The sequence below is a fragment of the Papio anubis genome, chromosome 11 (assembly GCF_008728515.1).
Source record: "Papio anubis isolate 15944 chromosome 11, Panubis1.0, whole genome shotgun sequence".
In the NCBI taxonomy this organism is placed as follows: domain Eukaryota; kingdom Metazoa; phylum Chordata; class Mammalia; order Primates; family Cercopithecidae; genus Papio; species Papio anubis.
The window spans coordinates 39,530,731-39,554,212 of NC_044986.1; the positions used below are offsets into that span (position 1 = coordinate 39,530,731).

Below are 23,482 nucleotides of genomic sequence, written 5' to 3' on the forward strand. Positions count from 1 at the left end.
TCAATAACTCTAACTCCAGTTTGCTTAGTTATTTTATAGGCAGTTTATTTTTATTTTTATTTTTAATGTTTAGGAGTTCATCATAGGATGGATATTTGAGGTTGAAATTCTACAGAGATGGTCATGAAACTGTTTCATTCAATATAGGATATGTCCAAGATGTTACCAAGCATCTGTCATTGTGTTGCATGTGTTGGTGTCAGCTGTTGCCATTTTCAACTTTGTTCACAGGTTGACTTTAGCTTAGAGCATAAGTAATTTCTAACTCATACTTTAAATATTTTCCCAGGGTAAAGTTTTACAGGGGGATTCATTTTTGAATGAAGATTTAAATCAACTAATCAAAAGATACTCCAGTGAAGTTGCTACTGAATTGCCTCTGGATTTCACAAAATATTTGAAAACATCACTACACTAGTAGAGGAATGAAATCAGTGGACTTTCTTGTATACTTGTGTGTGCAGATGTACATAAAGATGAGTTGTTAACTTAGGACTTTTTCTTTTTATACAAGGAAAGCTTCCTAAGAATGACTAGGAAGAGGAGGAAGAATGACCCTTGGCATGGCACGGGGTTCTGCCCCTATTCTGAATATGGCATTTCATCAAGGAGGTCAAAGCCTTTTTTCTCCCCAGTATTTGGAAATTACTTTCTTAATGATGCTGCCTTTTAAAAGCTTCACGTGCATTATAGTTTTTTAAAAAGATCTTTGGACTGGATCTTACTGAAGTGCAGTTGCTATATTAAAATTAGGGCAGAGAGCACAGAAAAATCAAGACCATGAGAAGACATTTAGCTACTTTTTATAACTAAATACTCTTTAAATATTTTCATTGCAATACTGTGGATGGAAATGAGAAGCATTCTAAATTTGAGTTAATATATTTTTATGAAGATTTTTGAGAAAAGAAAAAAATAGCCAGTATTCAGGTTCATTGGCTTTTGCTGGATGATCCACTTAAGTTACCTAATTTGGCCTTTTAAAAAAGGTATTGGTGTTCATTATAGCTACTTTCAAGGAAAGTTTGAATATGATTCTAGTCTCTGAAGTTCTTCACATTTTCTATCATTCCCTGGAGGGTGACTGGGGAAGAATTGCTCTACGGTAGAAGAACCAGGCCCAAGACTTCACCATTCTATTCTAGGGACAAAGGATACTCAATGAGGAGCTTTTTTCCCCCTCTTGGAACAGGTAAAATGCTTTTTCTTCTTAATGTAATTATAAAACAGTATTTTATGTAACAGCTATTCCCATATTCTAGGAGTGGCCTAAGAAATGCGTGTTTCAGTGACTAAGTTACAAATATTCTGTATTGTGAATAGTTGAATAAAGCAGCCATTTGTTTCTGCTTCCTGTTCTTGTGATATGAGAATTTTTTAAAAAAAGCACAGCAGTCCAGCTAAAGAGATCTCTTACTGTTTCGAAGTCATAGCAGCCAGTTACTTTACTCTGGAGCTTAGAGCTCTTTTTTCGCATAAAGTAAACTAAAGTAGAAAATTCCTTTACTATTCCAGCAGAGTGAGAGGATACGAGCTTAACAGTGAATGTTAGTCTTTTAGCATATTGTATATGATTTTTAAAAGTGGTTCTGAGGTCACATTTTTTAAGGCTTGATTATTTAATGAGAAAGGTATGATTCAGCATATGAATATTTGCTTTTAGTCCACCTTTTAGATATAAAACAAAGTCCAGGAATGTGATAAATATGTGGATAACCAAAGGGTCTATCCCCATCAGAGCACAAGTGACCAATACATGTCACAAATCATTTATTTTCCAAACATATACAAATACATTTATACTTTGGCAGCAGAAACTATACTTCTGGTGAAAAATCAGCTTAAAATAGAAACTCATCAGCTATTTCACAGCTGTATTATGCCTTTAATTTTCTTGTTATACATATGGAGAATCACAGTGGGACCACAAAATTATACATCTATATTTGAGTATCCTATGTGAATTTGAGGAAATATATTTGTGCATTAACTTACATAAGCTTATATTGATTAATTTTATTTTTAGAACTAAATGTAGTTATGAGTAATCACACACACACACACACACACACAAACACGCAGGCATGCACATATCCTGAGGCTATATTAAGCTACAGCCTTAATTTTTTTTTTTAACTAGACAAATAATGAGCACCTACTGTGTGCTTAGCACTATGCTGGCACTTAAGAGTGGGGTGGAAAATAATGAGTGTAAGACATAGCCTCAGTCTTCCATGTTGAGTCAAATCATCCACATAGCGCTTTTGAAAAATGTGACAGTACCCAATTCAGTGTTAGAATTACTTGTGTCAAAAGTTTAGAGACCTATGTCATCTGTAATAGGGAAGGTTTCAGAGGACTGTTTGGTGGCAGGCTTGTGCATAGTATGTTTTGAATCTAAGAGATGTATAAGAATAGGTAGGCCAGGTGCGGTGGCTCATACCTGTAATCCCAGCACTTTGGGAGGCTGAGGCAGGTGGATCATAAGGTCAGGAGTTCAAGACCAGCCTTGCCAATATAGTGAAACCCCATCTCTACTAAAAAAAAATTAGCTGGACATGGTGGTGCACGCCTGTAGTCCCAGCTACTTGGGAGGCTGAGGCAGGAGAATCGCTTGAACCTGGGAGGTGGAGGTTGTGGTGAGCCGAGATCGTACCACTGCACTCCAGCCTGGGCAGCAGAGTGAGACTCTGCCTCAAAAAAATAAAAGAATAGCTTGGTAATCATGGAGACTCAGTATGTGTTTCAAAGGGACTCATTTCAGGTATTCCTATGTCAGAATCCATAGCCATCAGCTATGGATTGCTTTTAGGAAGCTGAACATAGAGATGGCAGAGAACACATAAATTATTAACAGTGGATCATGGGGAATATTGACCCAAGTCTAGACTCTGTGTAAGAGGCAATCTCCCTTTTCTTTCTAACTTTTTTGGGGTCCCAGGTACATCTTTTCTGGCCTCACTACTGATATATAAGCAACTGAAAAGGGGTCAGAGACTTTCACCGTGAGAGCACTTTCCCTGTAGGCTGCCAATATAAGATCAAAGACACCAGCCAGGAAAATCCTACTCTTCTTTATTGGCATGGGAGCATAGATGTGGAGCTTTGTGTTTTAGAGTTACTTCAATTTTATTGGGCCAGTAAGAAGCCCTGATTACTTTTCAGAATTAAGCAAGGCCTCTGGGTCTCTGGGCAGAGGACAGAAGTCTATAGAGATATTGGAAGAGGAGAGAAGAAAGGAAGGGGAAGATGTAGTTAGCAAAAGGTAAATTGGTACATATCATAGAGGGCCCACTTTCATTAATGAGCTGCCAATGTCTCCAGAGCCATTGAGATGGGTGGCCTTTATGAAAGCAAGTTTGATTAAAAACAAGTAACTTGTAACTCAACTTTTGTTGAGTCTAGACTTCATATTTACTCCCAACTGGAGAATCTGTAAATAACTTTTACTTGCTAACGATGACATGAAAAGAAGCTTTACCCCTCAAAGGGCACTTTCTACCTAGATAGGATCATTACTTCCTACACATTTGGCATCACTGAACAGAGTGACAGAATTCATGCTCCTTTCTCTTCACTTTTAGTGATGCGTCTTAAAATATTGTAATGAACCCAACTTGCATATTTAGATTCTTGTGCACATCAACTTTAATGATAAGAGTTTGCTACCCAGATTTCTGGTAGCCTAAAAAGTGTGAAATGGTAATGGGTATAGTCATAGTGGTTATTTAGGATAATTTCTTTTACTTGGCATACCAATATAGCTGTGTAATTCAGATAAAGCTTTAAATAAAACTTTAATATTTTTGGCCAACATCAGGTTGTGCTGGCCATTTGTGTGTAATAGTAGACTAGACTCTTTTTTTTTTGAGATGGAGTCTGCTCTTTCACCCAGGCTGGAGTGCAGTGGCGCAGTCTCCATTCACTGCAACCTCTGCCTCTTGAGTTCAGGCAATTCTCTCCTGCCTCACCCTCCCCAATAGCTGGGATTATACGTGCCCACCACTACGCCCAGCTAATTTTTGTATTTTTAGTAGAGACAGGGTTTCACCATGTTGACCTCGAACTCCTGACCTCAGGTGATCCCACCCACCTCAACCTCCCAAAGTGTTGGGATTATAGGCATGAGCCACCGTGCCCAGCCAACTCTTTACATTTTAAAACAATGTGTTCTTTCTATAATCCCAAAGATCAAATACAATGAAGTATGTACTTTCACCTCAAAATGTGATAAATAACTAAGTTGGGATGCAACCTAGGCAGTAGGCTGGATTCTCTCACTTGCTAAACAATCTGGTCTCAACTTCAGTCTCAGATTTATGTTGTAAAATAGACACCTGTGTTAAAGGTCATGGAGAAGGAGTGGGGCAGCGCTTAGAAAGCATCAGAACCAAATGATAAACCTAAAGAGACCAGTCTTTTCATCTTGTTACTCTGCACAGTTTTCATTTGACCTCTAGCCACTTAGACCAGTAACTCAGTTTTCAACACATGGTAGGGCAAACTGGTATGTTCACTTATAGAGGCTTGATAAAAAGTGTTTCCGGAATATTTTTTAAATGGAGCAGCATTGTGCATTTGTTACAGACTAATTTGACTTAAACCTGTACTATTGTATAGATTACATCAAACTGGAATAGCCTGCATTCTGTTGACAAGAAAATAGTAGTTCTAGCCTTAAGGCTTTGACCCAGTAAGAACTTTCAATGACATGAAAGCTGTGTGGTGTATTTTTTTTTTTTTTTTTTTTTTTGAGACAGTCTTGCTCTGTTGCCAGGCTGGAGTTAGTGGTGCTATCTTGGCTCACTGCAACCTCCACCTCCCAGGTTCAAATGATTCTCCTGCCTCAGCCTCCTGAGTAGCTGGGATTACGGGCACGCGCCACCACGCCCTGCTAATTTTTGTATTTTTAGTCGAGATCGGGATTCACCATGTTGGCCAGGATGGCCTCGTTCTCTGTCCTGATCCGCCCGCCTTGGCCTCCCGAAGTGCTAGAGTTACAGGCATGAGCCACTGTGCCCAGCCTGTGTGGTGTATTTTTAACACTTCTGTTTTTAGAATATGCAAGAAACACATGGGGATGGTTTTATTTTTATAATTGGTTAAAAAAATTCCTCAAAGTGAAGTTTAGGAGTTTTAGTGTTTTGTAATTTGAAGAAAAGTCTTAAAATTCAGAGGTACCAATGGAAAGATAAAAGTTTGGGTTTTACTTTAGAGGAATACATATTTCATGTTTAAAACTCATAATTTGCTTCATACCAAGAATATGAAGAATCCTTTACACTTACTTGATGGTTTTGTACAGCAAAATTTAAAAATAATTTACATTAAATGGCAAGTATGACTTGGATCAATAGCTCTTCAGTTAATCAGAAATGAAGCGATTTTACTTGAAAGTCTAGCCCATTTCAGATGTTCAGAGCATATATTTTCTTTTTAGAAGTTTGTCTTCAAGTACCGAGAACTACTAATGCTTCTAATCCATGGCAATATCAAGAGCGATGTATAATAAATATATAAGTACAGTGTCAGTACAACCCTTGTAAAATAAATAAATTTACCTTAAACACCAACTCAATCTACTTTTGCTTTAACAAATTGTTAGGTTTCTTGTTAAGACATTGCAATTTAGCAGATATTAAATTATACATCATTCTAATTTTGAAAACCAAAAATGAGTAATCTGTGATTAAGCAATAACCTTTTTTAAAGCAACCCTATTAACTGAATAAGCAATTACCTTAAAAAAAAAACCCCAATATTATTTCTATATATTTATTTCTATATATAAAAAATCCTAAAGAAGAGTGCATTGTGGTACACAATACAGGAACTAAATTGAATTTTAATGACTCTTACATTATAGGACATATTTACACTTGAAATGCTCCAAAGCTTCCATTCTCAGCCATAAAATGTATGGCTAAACTTCCTTTCTTGTTTTCAGATCTTTGTGCCCCTTGTTCCCAGTTCTCCTAGTTGTGTTGGGAAATTAAGGTCCTTGGGCCAAATCTAGCCTGCCACCTGTTTTTGTATGGCCCCTGAACTAAGAATAGTTTTCACGTTTTTAAATGGTTGAAAAAAAGTCAAAACAAGAATATTTGTGACATGTGAAAAATATATGAAATTCCAATTTCAGTGTCCATAAATAAAGTTTTATTGGAATACAGCCACGTTCCTTCATGTATGTGTTGTCTGTGGCTGCTTTTGCACTATAACAGCAGAATTGGGTGGTTGCAACATATTTTATGGCCCCCAGCCCTAAAATATTTACTATTTGGCCCTTTACAGACAAGCTTGCTGACCCTTGCTCTAAGTCAATTCGTGATGATTTTTCCAACTGCTGACATTTATAAAGTGGCAGTCCCCTGGGCTTCACTGCTTCATTCATCCGTAAATTGGTTGGTGGCAACTAGCCCTGTGCCATTTTGCTTCTCCTCAGCATGGATCTCACATGTGTGAAGACTTCAGTTCAGAAATCATCAATTTCCAGTTTAAGTCTGATGAAAATAAGTAAATTATATTTTTTTCCACCATGTTCACTCTTTTTCTTGCTGGAAGATCTTCACCTGTAATGTTGTATACAGAGGCTTATTAGAATATTGAAAATGAAGAAACAAACACTTACGGTATAGCAAGGGTTCAGAGTTTTCCAGCCACAGCTCTAGTGGCTAGGTTTGGGGAAGAGACTGTTTCCTCTGTACTCACAATGTTAGAACATGATGTTTCTAGGAAGTAGAACATTAGGTTATTTCTGCCTTAGACATATTTCACATTCTTTAGAAAGTTTTCTTTTTTCAAAAAAATCACATTCAAATAAACTGTTCAACTTTAAGGTGGAATTCCTTCAACTAACTACTACTTCAGATAATAAGATGAATACATTCTTATTTAAAAATTGGTAGATTATTGAAACTTTAAAAGGGATCATTTTAGAACAAATATGAAATACTATGTTCCTAGAAAGTGGCAAAAATACTAAACTTGTTTTCTTTATTTTCGCTTGCTCTCTCCCTCTCGTCTGGCTGGACCTCTGCCTCCAAAGTTCAAGCAATTCTCCTGCTTCAGCCTCCTGCATAGCTGGGACTACAGGAATTTTATATTTTTTGGTAGAGACGGGGCTTCACCACGTTGGCCAGGCTGGTCTCGAACGCCTGACCTCAAGTGATCCACACACCTCAGCCTCCCACAGTGCTGAGATTACAGACATGAGCCACTGCGCCTGGCCCTAAACCCTAAACTTGTTTTCTTATGAGCCCTTCTTTTCTTTTCTTTTACAAGTGCTCTTTCTTGAAAAGACCATTGTAAAGGAGGTCATAACATGGGATGTCAATTCACATAGATGCACCAGTGACTTACAAGAGAAGCCTCCCTAGCTTTTGTTTTGTCTTGAGACGAAGTCTCGTTCTGTCGCTAGGCTGGAGTGCAGTGGCGCAATCTCGGCTCACTGCAACCTCCGCCTCTCGGGTTCAAGCGATTCTCCTGCCTCAGCTTCCCAAGTAGTTGGGACTACCAGCATGCACCACCACGCCCAGCTAATTGTTGTGTTTTTAGTAGAGACAGGGTTTCACCATGTTGGCCAGGATGGTCTCAATCTCTTGACCTCGTGATTCACCTGCCTCGGCCTCCCAAAGTGCTGGGATTACAGGCGTGAGCCACTGCGCCCGGCCGAGCCGTCCCCAGCTTTAAGCAAAGTTGTGAAGTCAACAGAATGATTCTAAATATCTGCTTGCTTAGAAGAAGAAAAAAGAATGTCATGTGAGTCCGTTGGTCAGAAAAAATAAATACTTGCTACAGGACAATAGAATCTAAAGGCAATCATCTAAATCACTATCAATCACCCTTCCCTAGTCTCCTAAAATATAAGCAGTTAGCAATGTTCCTTACAGTAGGCATATTATTTTTAAGTCAAATTTCTAATGGAGTTGTATTCTTCTGTACTTAAGAAGTAATCTTGTAGCACATAGAGGGCTCTTTATATGTAGACCAGTATATGACCAATTTGCCAGCTTTAGTGTAATTTCACCTCATTACAGAAGTTACAGAGGCGTGTATAATATCACACCTATGATTTATACTAACTGCTGGATATGGAAAACAATATTTAAAATTTTGGCCACTGCAGAGTGTAATATAGGACACCAGTTATTTTAGGAGTTGCTCTTTAAATGTGGAAACATGGTCTCGATGTATTGGGCCTTCTTTTGGGCTGTTGTAAGTCAAATCTGGCTCTGTTAAGAGGCATCACTGAGTTCTTTAATAGTGAGTTTCTGCAGTTTGGCAGTTTTGTATGAGAAGGTCCTCATTGTCATAAAGGCAGATGGTGAAGCTCTGTGACGTAAGCAGCATGCTTTCACTGTGCTGTTGATCTTGGGAATTTTAAATCTGTGAACTACCATGGAACAGGTGAAAAGCTGGCTTTAATGAACCCTTAGGTTCATTAGGAAACTAAGTGAAAAGGAGAAACATTGGTTCCCTCGCATGCTTTTATTCAGGTCTCATGTAAGTAATTTAAGATAAAATGAAGTTTATGTGACTATCAAGCAGTAAATTTAATGCATTTTCAAGATTGAGGCTGTTATGTTATTTTGCTTTCTAACCATATCCTGATTGCCAGATTGTTTAATTGAGGCAGAAGGAGATGAGGTTGTTGAGGCTACATCAAACCTAAATTAGAACAGCAATAAAACTAGAAATCCAAAAGAATAAAAGCTGGATGATCCATAGAGGCCTTGAAGAATGTTCCTGTCAGTTATTAATAATGAAGACAGTTGTCTGATGAAATAAGGCTGTCATAGTACTTTGAGCAAGTTGACTTCTTGGGACCTTTGCTTATCTACAAAGTAAGAAGGTCTAAAATTACAAAAGCTCAAGTTACATTACATACATATATATATATTTTTTTTTGAGATGGAGTTTCGCTCCTGTTGCCCAGGCTGGAGTGCAATGATGTGATTTCAGCTCACCGCAACCTCCGCCTTCCAAGTTCAAGCGATTCTCCTGCCTCTGCCTCCTGAGTAACTGGGATTACAGGCATACACCACCATGCCCAGCTAATTTTGTATTTTTAATAGAGACGGGGTTTCGCCATGTTGGTCAGGCTGGTCTTGAACTGACCTCAGGTGATCCACCTGCCTCGGCCTCCCAAAGTGCTGGGATTACAGGCGTGAGCCACCGCGCCCGGCCTCTTTCCTGTTTTCTTTATAGGCAGTGCTCAGTAGAACATCACGTTACACATATCTTCAGAGTCCTTTTCCTGTTTTAAGGTCCTATGCCTACCTGCCTTCGAGGGGCATCCTCCTGTTGGAAAAGATAAATGACATCCTACTAATTATGCCTTACAAAGTAGTATAAGTTAAGCCCTGTCCCAGGATGGTGCAATGACTTACTATACCTGGGTTAAACATGCTGCCCTTAGTCACTGTCGGTAATCCATTGTGTCACTGGAGGACAAGCCACCCACAGGTTTCTCCTCCTTGGTTTGGATACTTTCTGAGGTCAAGAGCTGAGAAGGTGATGTAAGTCCTCGGGGCTGTTTAGTTGACTTGGTGAGCTTCTTGAGTTCACTTGCAAAAGAAATGCCTTTCTTTTTGTCTTCTCGAGATGCCTGTGGGAACAAAGAACTTTCCATTGGTATTAGGTTAAACTCAGGTTCCTCAGTCTCATGACCCTATTTCAGAAGAGCGCCTTCCTCTTCTCTCTAGAGCTTTGGAGAGTAGGGCTGAGGAGCTCCCCTCTAGGACTGCTTAACCGCAAGTTCGGCCACATGTTTTTCCATACAGTGAAAACAAAGCCAAACAATTTTCTCCTAACTCCATTCCTTGACTCAGAAACTTTCTCTTAAATTTCACCAGCTTCCAGATCTGGCTACAGTGTGATTATGAGTATCAGATAACTTATGAACAGAGACAAATAACTTTAAACTTTACCTGCACCTGCTCCTTTAGCTTAAGGATGAATTTTCCTGCACCTTTCCACTTGCTTTGGGCTTGAAACACACACTCCTGATCCAGAAGGACCCGCTGAGAGGACTTGGGTGTGGTAGACTTCTTGTTGGTAGTGTCTTTCACCACCTCTTCCAGAAGCACATAGTCACTCGGATTGGGGTTGCTCAGGATGCTGTAGGAATATTTGGCTTTGCATAAGGTCTGAAAGGTAAGTTATGATCAACTGAATAAAGATACAGAATCTCCAACATTGGCATTCATTCTATATGAAACTTTAAGGTGGAAAAATGGCCCAGACTAGAGATGAAGGGAATCTTCAGATCGTCTCATCCAGTTCATTTTGCAGTTGTATACTTGTAGCTTATAATGCAGTTTCCCACATCACCTCATTTAGCTTCCCAATAGTCTGTGATTTAGGTGTTATCCCGAATTTCAGACGAGGAAGCTTAAACTTAACACAGGTTAAGCAGATTCTAGGATATACACAGCTATAATAGTAACAAAGGTCTGAATCAGATTTTCTGCATGTACCAAAGCTCATAGACATGAAAGTCAGCCTGTGAGGAATAGAATCTTGCTCTTCAAGAGCCTCTGTGTCCCGCTGGGCTATCTCTATCACAGAGTCTTGGATGTTGAAAGAATTTTAGAAGTCAACTGATCTCTCTTTCATTTAATATAAGAATGTCTTTCATTTATTAATTCATAAAATGTTTAGTGAGGGCCAATTCTGCCCCAGATACTGTGCAATCCTTTTAGGGGAGACAAAGATAAATTAAAGAAACGTAAGTCTGGGCCCTTTGGAATTCAAAGTCAACTGAATAAGAAGGCTAATATTAACCAAGTTATCATACAATAAGAACAGCAAGTAACCCCTAAGTAATGTTTACCATTTGCTAGGCATTGTATTAAACATCTTACATATACTTAATCTTCAAGGAAAGTACTATTATACTGTCTCCATATTGTCTATGTGTTTCGCTGGAGCCAATAGGAATAGGCTGATGAAATCAGATATGGTAGGGGCATTTACACAAAAGAAATAAATAAGGGTTTTTCTTTTTCTTTTACATTACAAAGAGCTGGTTTACCAGCACACTAACGAAGGCACAGATCTGAGCTCTTACTCCAGGTCTCAGTAAGAAGTAGAGCTGGGATTTGAACCTAACACAGCTTGATCTAGGGTCTGTGCTCTTAATCGTGTTGTACGCCTTCAAATAGGTGTTTGATGAATGCCTACCCTAACAAGGCTATGAAGGAAGCAAACTTCTCTGAAACCATGTAAACTCTCAGAGAAGCATGCTTTAGAGGAGGGGAGAGGATCAAAGTAGGCCTCCCACTTGTCCTCTGTAGGATCCTTGAGAGATAGTCAGTGGCTCAGGTATTTCTGGGACCATGACATTGTCACTGCAGAGCCACTTCCTGAATCCATTATTATCAATGCTCTATAGAGATCCAGACTCACTGTAGACACTTAAGTGTCTGCTGAAGGACTGAATTAATATTTCCAAGCTTTAAAAATTTTTAAATTTGTTTTTATTTTAAGACCAGGCTGGAGTAAAGTGGCACGATTTCGGCTCATTGCAACCTCTGCCTCCTGGGCTCAAGCGATCCTCCTACCTCAGCCTCCTGAGTAGCAGGGACTACAGGTGCAAACTACCATGCCTGGCTAATTTCTGTACTTTTTTTTTTTTTTAAGACAACGTCTAGCTCTTGTTGCCCAGGCTGAAGTACAATGGTGCGATCTTGGCTCACTAACCTTTCCCTCCCGGGTTCAAGCGATTCTCCTACCTCCGCCTTCCAAGTAGCTGGGATTACAGGCACCTGCCACCCAGCCCAGCTAATTTTTGTATTTTTAGTAGAGATGGGGTTTCACCATGTTGGCCAGGCTGGTCTCGAACTCCTGACCTCAGGTGATCCACCCGCCTCAGCCTCCCAAAGTGTTGGGATTACAGGCGTGAGCCACCGTGTCCAGCAATTTTTGTACTTTTTGTAAAGATAGGGTTTCGCCATGTCGGCCATGCTGGTCTCAAATTCATGAACTCAAGTGATCTGCTCACCTCAGCCTCCCAAACTGCTGGGATTACAGGTGTGAGCCACTGGGTCGGTCATTTTTTAAAATTAGAGACAGGGCCTGACTCTGTCATCCAGGCTGCATAGCTCATTGCAGCCTCCAACTCCTGTGCCCAAGTGATCCTCCTGCCTCCGCCTCCTAAAACTGGGATTACAGGCATGAGCCACCACATAAGGCAATTTCCCAGCCTTAAGAGGCACACACTCCCCTTTGAGGTCCCTGTTGTTTAGGAACTTCACTCATAAAATGAGCCGTCAGTGCACAGACATGTGTTTCAGTAATTTATGCTGAGGAAAGGACTGAGTTGAGGAAGGGAGAGGCTTTTACCTGCTGAATGACATCCTGTGCGGTGCTGACGCGGGGTGCTTTGATGACTGTTCGAGGTTGCTCTGGAGAAACATCATGCACTTGGACAAAGAAACTCTCCTCCTCTGAGCTTAAGATCACCTCTTTGTCATCTTGAACAACGTTTTTCTCTTCTAGGTTCTATGTTTAAAAAAAAATGAGTAAATAATAGGTTTATGCAGAATAAAGAAAGACAAATCTAGCAAAAATCTGAGCTTGTATCTTGGTGATGTAGAAACTTCTTAGCTTAGTATCTCATATACTATGTTATTTCATAAACTGTTCTAAAAGGATATACGTGTCTTCTGAGAGGAAGAAACTACTGTGCTGCTGATGATGTTGACAGATCCATAACAAGCCAATTTATCTGCTCCTATTAGCTGTGGATTTTTATTTTTCATTTTTTTGAGATGGAGTCTTGCTCTGTTGCCCTGGCTGGAGTGCAGTGGCACGATCTTGGCTCACTGCAGCCTCCGCCTCCTGGGTTCGAGCAGTTCTCCTGCCTCAGCCTCCTGAGTAGCTGGGATTACAGGTGTGCGCCACCATGCCTGACTAATTTTTGTGTTTTTAATAGAGACAGGGTTTCACCATGCTGGCCAGGCTGGTCTTGAACTCCTGACCTTGTCATCTGCCCACCTCAGCCTCCCAAAGTGCTGGGATTACAGTGTGAGCCACTGTGCCCAGCCTACCTGTGGATTTTGAGAGTCCGAGTTGACTGTAGATAAATTTGTAGAAAGGCAATATACCATTTTGCCAAGTAGCAAAAGCCAAATAAGAACACAGTAAACTGCATTTAAAAGAAAGCCCACCCATTTCCACAGACGTTGAGCATTTCAGAAATGCTAGACATCTGAAATGTAAACCATTAAATTGACAGGTTGGGTGAAGAAAACCGCAGTGACAAGGCTGAATGAATGGCTGGAGGTAAGCCACATTGAAACAAATTTTGACAAAATTCACAGTAATTATGAGAATTAGATTAATTGGCTTTTGGTGAATTATGTATCTACAGATAGATGTATCTTATTAAAAATTTTCAAACAGTACAGAAGTGTATCAAGAAAAACCAAACTTTTCCCATTCTCATCTTTTCTCCTTCTCCCACCTAAATCTCCACAAAATACCCCACTGTCATTAGGTAATACATCCTTCTAAACATTTGCTGTGGATGTTCAAATGTATTTTTGTGTATGTGACTGTGTAAAGCAACACCCTTGAATTATGTGAATTTAGATATAATGTGATTGTCAAGCAGCTGCTGTTCTATGTCCGCCCCATTTTCAAATGAGGATAACTTAGTTAACTTTCGCAAGAGGGAGACTTAATAAAGGGGAAGGAGAGGCAAAGTGAGTAAACAGTAGTCAGCCTCATCTCAGCAAGTGAGGACTTGGCAGGAAAACCCCCTTATCCCCAGAAATGTAGCCTCATCTCTCCAGACCAGGCTACTGAAATGGTGCTAGCTAACCAGAAGAATCCATGAGTTGCTGTCACTCTCCTGGAAGTTTCAACTAGAATTGTACCCATTGATTAAATTAAAGTCAGAATAGATAACTGCCACCAGGTGGCGCCAAAACTATAACCAGGGCCAGAAAGGACTGGCTCCTGAAGCTTGCCCCAATCATTTAATTACCTTTGCAGTCATGGCCCTTTAGTTACATGATTTTTTGTTAAATACATAAAGATATATAATCTATTTTAACTTTCTTCAATGAGTGAAAAAATCCATTTGAATTTTTTCCAATGAATGAATACTCCATTATATAATGGAAGAGAGGGAAGAGACGAGCTATTGTCTCTTTTTGCATTAAATGAGATTGTATCCTATGTATACTGTTTTACAACTTGCTTAATAATATGTCATTGCATTGATCATAATATATTTAACCAGTCAGAGGGCAAGATTTAGAGGTAATTCACATGACATAATTTATAATCTGTGTCCCCCAAACCAGGAGGCAAGAAATCAGAGAAAACCAAAAAGTTGCCACATAAAATGTCCCAACAATGATGCATTAAGCTTTACTTTTAAGAGAGCACCTTTGAGCCTCCCTCAGAGCTTATTTTAAGGTGTTTCTAGCCACATTAGTTGGAAGCCACAGGTTATGAACGAAATAACAATAGCCCTCACTTATATCCCTTTTTACTAAGCATTGTTGCACACATTGTCTACATGTTTGACATGAATCTCATGATAATTTCTTTGAGTCAAGTAGGGTAGTTTCTATATAGATTTTACAAATTAGGGCAGTGTGCTTTACAGAAGTTAGGTGGCCTGTTCATTGTGACAGAGTCCTGGTTTACCCAGTTTCAAACCCAGTAGCAGAAAAGGACACATTGACCACAGGAAGATGTGGTACCCGACAGCCTGAAAGCCCAGGAGACAAGAAAATTATAAAAGGCAGGCAGGAGAGATCAGAGGTCACAGATAGCAATTGCAGAATTTTCATATATGGGCAAACCGCTTATATGTCTTATTAGTTCCATGGGATAAAATAAATGGAAATACTTATAGCCCAAATCTATCTCCTCTAGTAGTACCTACCCTCTTGCATTCAGTAAGTACTGAATTCATTTATTCAATCGGCGGATATTATTTGGGTATCACTATGCACCAGGTAAACCTAGATACACTAAATTTATTATCTTTTGAGATATATTTCAGTCACTTCAAAAATTTCCTAACAAAGGCATATAAAGGAGAACTTGCCATATTTTACTCATCAGAAAAAAAGCTTGTTAGCTTTCCCTTCTGACTTATGCCCCTTTTTCTTCAAAATGCATTATTTTACCAGCCTTTTGGAAGCATATTCCTGAGGTCTCTACTGCCTGTTGTCATATACTTTTTTTTTTTTTTTTTTTAAAGATGAAGTCTTGCTCTGTCACTCAGGCTGGAATGCAGTGGTGTGATCTTGGCTCACTGCAACCTCTGCCTCCTGGGTTCAAGTGATTCTCCTGCCTCAGCCTCCTGACTAGCTGGGACTACAGGTGCCTGCCACCACGCCTTGCTAATGTTTGTACTTTTAGTAGAGATGGGGTTTCACCACGTTGGCCAGGCTGGTCTTGAACTCCTGACCTCAGGTGATCCACCCGCCTTGGCTTCCCAAAGTGCTGGGATTACAGTCGTGAGCCACCGCACCCAGCTTGTCATACACATTTAAATTGCATTTGGGTGTCCTTCCCCTTCCCAGTTCCTCTGAGCATATAATGAAGCTTCCTGTGACACTCAGCAGCCAGCCCATCTTCTCTCTAGCCCACCCACTGCCTCCTGCTCCTCCCAAGGTGCTGAGTGTGGGTGATCCACAAGGATGGACACAATTTCAGCCTGGGTAGCACAGGATGGCGGAAAGAACACTGACCTGGAAGCCATAGACTTGAATTGTTTCTACTTCTAACCCTGTCATGATTTCACCTCTCTGAATCTATTTCTTTAAGTGTAAAATGGTTTCTGTTATATCATTCAACATACTGTTTGAGGGCTTTCAACACTAAATCATATGCAAATATGAGGTTTAAAATTTTACTGATTCACTGACACCACTTAGAGGATATTTTTTACATGTAGCTAATTAATAAGGCAAGACAATTTAAGAACAGGAAAAAAATTTAGACATTAAAGATGGCTTCAAAAGTATAGCTAAGCCCTCTGATATTTTATCATAAAGCAATTATTATTAGGGTTGCCTGGTCTCTGTCTTAGCAATTAGTGTGTCTTAATAGGGAGAGAAGGCTGGGGAGACAATTACATTTTTTGCTTAAATGAAGTGTCCTTTCATCGTCTTAGGCAAGGTCAGGGAAAGAAGGCAGTGGCTCTGGGGTCTCGAGGTGATGCTAGAGCTCTGTAGAGCTTCAGATCTCGTTCACTGTGACTAGAAAGTGAAAAGTAACACATAATGGTGAACATTGGCTATTATCTTCACTGTGCCCTGGCAAGCATGGGCCTGAGGGACCTTCTATCAGGCAAGTACTATCACATGCCCCAAAGGAGCAGATCATGTGCCCAGAACAGGGCTTGGCACATATTAGGTGCTCAATAAATATTTATGTAATCAAATTGTTGAACAGACCCAACTGCTTAATTATCAACACGTCACGAGGCATGATTGTCTATGCTAGAGAAATGACCTTATATGTCATTTTTAAGTTAGTAGCGTTTTCTCTGCTAATTCAGAAAAAAAAAAAGTGCTTCATCAATTAAGTCAAATAGGAGCCAATCAGTTTGGAGTCAGCATGGCATTGGTGCATCCTTCCTGGGAATGATCATGGGGATCTTAGCACATGTAATACAAATGGTTACTAATTCTGACTCAGGCCAAGAGATTATTCTTACTTTGTATGAAGTTCTGGAATATTTTCAAAGAAATATTATTGTTTTGCTTATAAGCACGGAAGCTTCTATTAGCTAAAACTTCAGCAGGCACCAACTGGAAATCAATCGACCCCAAAATAGAAAATACCTGCAGGTTTTGCATTATACAGTAATGTGACGCTTACAACAATGTCTTTCCACACGTAGAAATAAAATACTGATCCATAGCTGATGACATGCATAAGGAATCTTTGCTTCCTTTATCTTATAAGGGATGTTTTTATTTATTTTTAAAATGGAATAGTTTCTTTGCATGAGAAACCTTTTTTTAAAATTTTTTTTTTGAGATGGAGTCTTATTCTGTCACCCAGGCTGGAGCACAATGGCACGCTCTCAGCTCTCTGCAACCTCTGCCTCTCAGGTTCAAGCAATTCTCCTGACTCAGCCTCCCTCACGAGCAGCTGGGATTACAGAAGCCTGCCACCACGCCTGGCTAATTTTTGTATTTTTAGTAGAGATGGGGTTTCACCATGTTGGCCAGGCTGGTCTCGAACTCCTGACCTCTAGTGATCCGCCCACCTCGGCCTCCCAAAGTGCTGGGATTACAGGCGTGAGCCACTCTGCCCGGCCTAAGGGATGTTTCTTACATTGAATTTCTGTACCTTAGAGATAATATTCTGAATATGTGCAGAAGAAGAAAACTGTTCATCCGCATTTACTTAAGAATGTAAACCAAGTTGCAATTAGAAGAAATTCTGAAGGTCAGGGAGGCGGTGAGTGGTAAATGGCTAATCACATAATGAGTTGTTACTGTGTAGCCTGCACCAGACACACTTACTTCCTGCTGGGTTTTTAAGACAATCCTGCCCACATATCCCTCTTCTGGAAACCAGCTGCTTAAAATTTGCACGATCTCCTCTTCTGGACCAATGGCTCTCTGGAATGGTTGTTTCCTGCATTCATTCTTTTCTTTAGATATAAAATATTTTTCTTCCATCAAAAAATAGTCTGTGGTAACAGGTTTGATGTCTTGTTCAGTTGTCAGAATCTAAAGAAAAAGTGAAGGCAAACTGAGGAGTGAGGAAAAAACTTAAATGCAAAACAAATCGACTTTCATGGTGTTCAGATAGGTTTGCTCTGCAATTTGTAAGTGAAATTTACTCTAGAGTATTGCATAATTCTTTTTGGAAGATCTAAGAATTCTCTTATGTTCAGAATGGATTGTTTATGTTCACTCCGGGCAACGGCACAACTTATTCATAATCCCCAGACAGCATAACTATTTTTCCCACTGCTGGAATGAGAGCTCCTAGTGAATTAAAAATTTTAGGTTTCTCATTCCATGAACTTAGCCCTTTGTAATCTTGCAACACAGGACCGAGGGCAAATAACCTAGTTTAGTATTTACTAAGACAATCTCTTTTTCTCACATTGGAAATACTCGGTCATCTTCTCATGGAAGGTTTGTAGGGCGAGGTTCTCATGTGGTCTAAGTTCCTGGGAATTCTTCTTTAAATAAACTTCTGACAGTGTGCTTAAAGCGCTTGTTTTCTTTGTTGGCTATATGCGGTCAAACAGGACAGCTGAGACAAAGCTCTGGAACCAGACAGACCTGAGTCTGAGGTTGGTCTTTAATACTTGTTAGCTGTGAATTATTGGGTAAAATAATCCCTTGGAGGCCATTTTCCGATCTACACAATGGAAATAGTAGTAGTAGCAATCTTAATTTTGTTTTATGGTTGAAGCATAAATCGTAACATGGGTATGTTATGAGAACTCAATAAAGATGAGCCATCATTATAGTTATTTTTTTTTTTTTTTGGAGACGGAGTCTCCCTCTGTCGCCCAGGCTGGAGTGCAGTGGCGCAATCTCGGCTCACTGCAACTTCCGCCTCTAGGCTCAAGTGATTCTCGTGCCTCAGCCTCCTGAGTAGCTGGGATTACAGGCGTGCACCATCATGCCTGGCTAATTTTTGTAGTTTTAGTGGAGACGGGGTTTCACCATGTTGGCCAGGCTGGTCTCAAATTCCTGACCTCAAGTGATCTGCCTGCCTCAGTCTCCCAAAGTGCTGGGATTACAGGCATTATAGTTTTACCAGTGTATTCTTTCTCACTCATATTGTACAGGTTACTACCAAAGGCTGAACTTGAAGGGAGTAAAGGTCAGTCGCAGCAAAGAAACTCCCTTGGTTGCCTTCCTGTGAGAAGTAGCTTGGTAATGAGAGAAAGCTGCCACCATCTGGCCTGGATTAAACAAACACCCTTCTCCTCAGGCCCCTGCCAATAAGGCAAAGCCCAGAGTGAACACATCTCGCCAGGAGGAAAAGCAGAATGTGATGGACTGAGGGCGGTGGAAGTGAAGGTTCTCAGGAAGACTTAAATCTCTCTGCCCCAGCCCTTGGTCTATAATCGATGCAATGCTGTTGACTCAAAAGGGGGCCAAGGCAAATACTGCAGGGATAATTCAGGATGTAAAGCTTCTGGACCACCTCCACAAGAGGGCCAGCATCACCCCCTGCTCAGTCCTGCTTTACATCTGTGTGCTGATTTGCATGGGTGACAATAAAGCAATGGACTGCTATGGGTGGCTCTTGGAAAGTTTTCTTTTACTTTACAAAACTCAGCAGTGCTTTGTGATAGTGGACACTGAAGTACATGGACTGATGTATTAAAACAAAACCAAAACAAACCGTTGGCAATAGCTTCTGTTTGATAATCTATGAAATGTGACATCTGAGCTGTTTTCTCTATTTAAGTCAGTTATAAAATGTTGGACAGAACGTTAGCCTGTCTAGAGATGTGCCCTTAAAGGACAGAGCCATTTATTAACACTTATTATTTGTAATTGTTCAGTTGGTTTTTAATTCCTCCAAATGTTATGATCCCAGCTACATTTCATCATACACCCTAACTTCAGAGGGAGCTCAAGGGCCATTCCCTTGGTCATTGCTTCCTTTAGTCTACCCCTATTCAGGAGAAGGAATTCTTTTTTATTTTTTTGAGACAGAGTCTCGCTCTGTCACCCAGGCTGGAATGCCGTGGTACGATCTTGGCTCACTGCAACCTCTGCCTCCCAGGTTCAAATGATTCTCCTGCCTCAGCTTCCCAAGTAGCTGGGACGACAGATGTGCACCACCACACCTAATATTTGTATTTTTAGTAGAGATGGGGTTTCACCATGTTGGCCAGGATGGTCTCCATCTCTTGACCTCGTGATCCGCCTGCCTCAGCCTCCCAAAGTGCTGGGATTACAGGCGTGAGCCACCCCGCCCGGCCTCTGCCTATTCTTTATGCCTTTCCCTGCTAGTCTTTAGTAACAAGTGCCACTGCGCCCGGCCGCACCGAGAAGGAATTCTGAAATGGGTTAAGGATAAAATCATCTGCAAGGATTTTAGGCCACCGTACCAAGCAAGGGTAGCGCTTCTAGTGTGGAAAAAAAAAAAAAAGGAATTACGCATGGGCCCTGTCTCACCCTTTGGAGGACATGCCCCTCCCTCTTTAGATGCTGCTCCGTGTCCCTGGCTCTCACTCTTAGAAGTCCCCCCATGGATGGGGACCTGTCTGCAGAAGGCCCCAAAGATCCTTTGGAGGGGGATCTAGGGCAGAGGTGGCACAGCGTAAGGAGGTTTAGGCCAGTTCTGCTACAGGGCTTGGGTTAACAGGCTTCAGGGTCTCCATGCCTCTTGCTACCACCAAAAGGAGAGGACCTCAAATGCCAAGGTCAGGTGCCAGGGGAGGGGAGCAAGGCGGCTGCTCCGCATGCAAAGGAAGGCCTTAGGCTGGAGGGGCAGGAAATGTCTTCTTGGCCCATGTGGCCCATCCTGAAGCTCTAAGAATTCGATTCAACTCCTCGGATGACAAGAAGATTCCATTCACCTAATGTGCAAATTCTCACTGATTACTAATCTCTGCGTGAAGAAGGAAGACTAGGCCATGTCCAGGCTTAGGGCGAAAGCGTATATATGGTTGGAAGGCCACTCATTCTGGTCTTTACCATTCTAGAGCCTAGTATTTTATATAGCTTAAGAATAATTAAAAAATCTTCTCTACAGGTTAAGGTAGTTTGTCTAGTGGTACCAAGATTCATCAGATGATTCTTGGAGAGGATCTCGACGTTGAATAACACATTTCCAAGTAATCAAAAGGCATATCATCAACATGGACTTTTGCACATTTATGTGCATCTGTATGTGTTTACACACACAGGCATTTATACACACACGTACATCCATACATCTTAGATTTTGCATTCTCTCAACCATGGCTCAGGGGACTTACTTGCTGCAGAAGCTGCTTTGCCTTGGTGCCTCCATTAATAGTGAAAACAGTAAAGGGCTCTGGCCCTGGAACCCCATGCACCGTGACTCTGTGAGTCTGCAAACATTTTCTTTCTTCTGTATTAAACATCTGTCAAGAAGATCACATGGCTGATCATTCATCCTTAATCACATATTTCTAAGCTCTATTTGATACAGAAGTGCTAGTACTTAGAAGTATGGATAGCAACATATAAATGCAAAAGATGAGAGTCCATTTGTAGCCCAGTGCATCTTAATGTGGTAGAAGGGGCAATGCTACCTCTTCCTCAGTCATTTAGTGAGGGTATTTCATCAGCATATCACCAAAATATCAATTTATTTTAAATTACGGTGTATCTTTCCATCACAATTAGAGGCTGATATTATCTGAAATGTACATTAGTTCTTACTTATTAACTGATGTTCCACAGTATCTATTGAGTTCCATCTCTCTTCAGGGTATTGGGCTAGAAATTTGGATGGTAATAATAAAATGTTCTGCCCTTACAGAGTACACCATTCAGGCACACGAATCGTTATAATGCAAAAATATATCTGTTAGAAAGAGCTGGGTAAGTATGTAACTCAATTCTTTGGGCATTTTGTGTATTAAGATATATTCATTCATTCAAAATAAGTAATTTATGGAAGGCTTATAGTGAATCAGACATTATGTCCGTCCCTAGAAAATCAGTGGCAAATGGGACACTATCCCTGCCAAGGGCTTCCAGGTGAATGAGACAGCTAGAGGGAAATGTAGGCAGTTGTAAGGAGCATGGTACATTCCTTGCAAACCCAGAGGAAGTGGCCTAGAAGAGGTTTGGGAGAAACCAGGGAGGGCTTTCTGAAAATGGTATCTGAACCAAATCTTGAAAGACATAGTTTAGCAGATGAAGAATGAGACAAGAGAACCCCAAATCGATGTAACGTGTACAAAGACTTAGAAGTGGCCTACAGCAGGGCATTCTGGGAGCATCAAGTTCTACAACTAACTTGTTGGAGGGAGAAAGGCTGGGGATGCACGCAAAAGCACAGCCACTCAGGGCTTCGCCTAACTGGCGAAAATTTAGATTGAAACTGGCAAAATGAGGATCTGAGGGCTGAAGTGTATTTTTAGCATGTACTTTATTTTTATTTGGGGTGGTGAGGAGAGGTTAACTTTGTTATGCTTGTACAATGCGATTTTTAAAAAATCAGTTTTACTGAAGTATAATTGTCATACTATAAAATGCACACATTCTAATTGTATCATTTAGCACACTATACTATTAATTAAAAAGATTAAATAGTTGCCAACATTTACAAAACCCCAGATGTCCTGATTCTCTTGAAAAACCAAAAGATCTGACGACATCACAAGGCAACAAGCAGCTAGATCTGAGAACTAGGTGACAGCTGCCCCTCTAAATGACCCAGGAGCTCTCTGCTTTCTAAGAGTCTGTGCTCAGCCCAGGTCCATGCCTGCACATCATCTTCTTGGGACCCCTCCTGGCATGTGAATTTGTGACTTCTGGTATAAACTATACCCTGAAAGCAACAGAGAACTGATGGAGGGTTTTTCACAGAGGAGAGACACGATCATATTTAGATAGATCTGTTTGGGAGGCCCTAGATGCAGACAGACAGAGGGGCAAACCCGGAAGAAATGAGACCAATTAGGAAGACTCTACCACAAGCCAGGTGAGAATGAACCAGGGCCAAGGCAATAAGGACAGACCAAGATGAATGGATGTGAAAGATACTAAGGAAATAGAATGATCAAGTCTTAAACGGGGAAGAAGGCCAGGATGACCTACAGTTATTGGCTTCAGCAATGGAGAGTGATGCTCTCCATGGTCAAACGCATATTTACCAAGCATATATCCATATATGGCTGCCCAGGAGCCCCAAGGATGGCAAGGTGTGATATAACAAAAAAATACATATTTGGTCTTTGTCCCCAGTTCTTGGCACACAGCTCCTAAAACCTTTGAAATCTCTGGAGTCAAAAGAGTGTCTTTTGTTGCTACTGAGATGATTGGTGGCTGAGAAAGACCAAGGCATGATTAGAGGGGTGGAACCCTCAGCCCTGCTGCCAGACCTCAAGGAGGGGAGGGGGCTGAAGACTGAACTAATCACCAGTGGCCAGTGATTGAACCAATCATGCCTAGGTCATGAAACCTCCATAAAAACCCTAAATGATGGGGTTCCGAGAGCTTTCAGGTTGCTGAACGCATCAAGGTTCTGGGATAGTGGCCTGGAGAGGACACGGAAGCTCTGCACTCCTCCTCCCATACCTTGTTCTGTGCATCCTTCCATGAGGCTGCTCCTGAGGTGCATCTGTTCTGATCAACTGGTGATAATAAGCAAAGCACTCTCATGAGTTCTGTGTCATTCTAGCCAATTATTGAATCTGAGGATTTATAGGGATCCTCTGAATTTATAGCTGTTTGGTCAGAAGTCCTGGTGACAACCTGGGACTTGTGACTGGCATCTGAAGTAGGAGTAGTCTTGTGGGACTGAGCCCTCAACGTGT

General features: G+C 40.8%; 2 protein-coding genes across 6 annotated transcripts in view; one reads left to right on the forward strand and one right to left on the reverse strand.

The window, feature by feature from the left end:
* Positions 1-19,250, forward strand: part of NOC3L (NOC3 like DNA replication regulator) — a 47,712-nt gene extending 28,462 nt beyond the window's left edge. For 2 of the 3 annotated variants that reach the window (XM_003904024.5, XM_009214994.4), the window contains one exon: positions 290-1,354. In XM_003904024.5, coding sequence (XP_003904073.1) covers positions 290-418 — 129 coding nt within the window. In that variant the 3' untranslated portion in view covers positions 419-1,354. Of the gene's footprint in view, positions 1-289; positions 1,355-18,796 lie in introns of those variants that run through there. The other variant, XR_651853.4, reaches the window with a different exon arrangement.
* PLCE1 (phospholipase C epsilon 1) overlaps positions 1,754-23,482 on the reverse strand; it is a 244,293-nt gene continuing 222,564 nt past the window's right edge. For 2 of the 3 annotated variants that reach the window (XM_031652165.1, XM_031652164.1), the window contains 6 exons: positions 20,948-21,076; positions 17,508-17,717; positions 12,346-12,504; positions 9,930-10,148; positions 9,395-9,607; positions 1,754-6,569 (listed from right to left, as the gene is read on the reverse strand). In XM_031652165.1, the coding sequence (XP_031508025.1) occupies positions 9,419-9,607; positions 9,930-10,148; positions 12,346-12,504; positions 17,508-17,717; positions 20,948-21,076 (906 nt within the window). In that variant the 3' untranslated portion in view covers positions 1,754-6,569; positions 9,395-9,418. The remainder of the gene's footprint in view (positions 6,570-9,394; positions 9,608-9,929; positions 10,149-12,345; positions 12,505-17,507; positions 17,718-20,947; positions 21,077-23,482) is intronic. The other variant, XM_031652163.1, reaches the window with a different exon arrangement.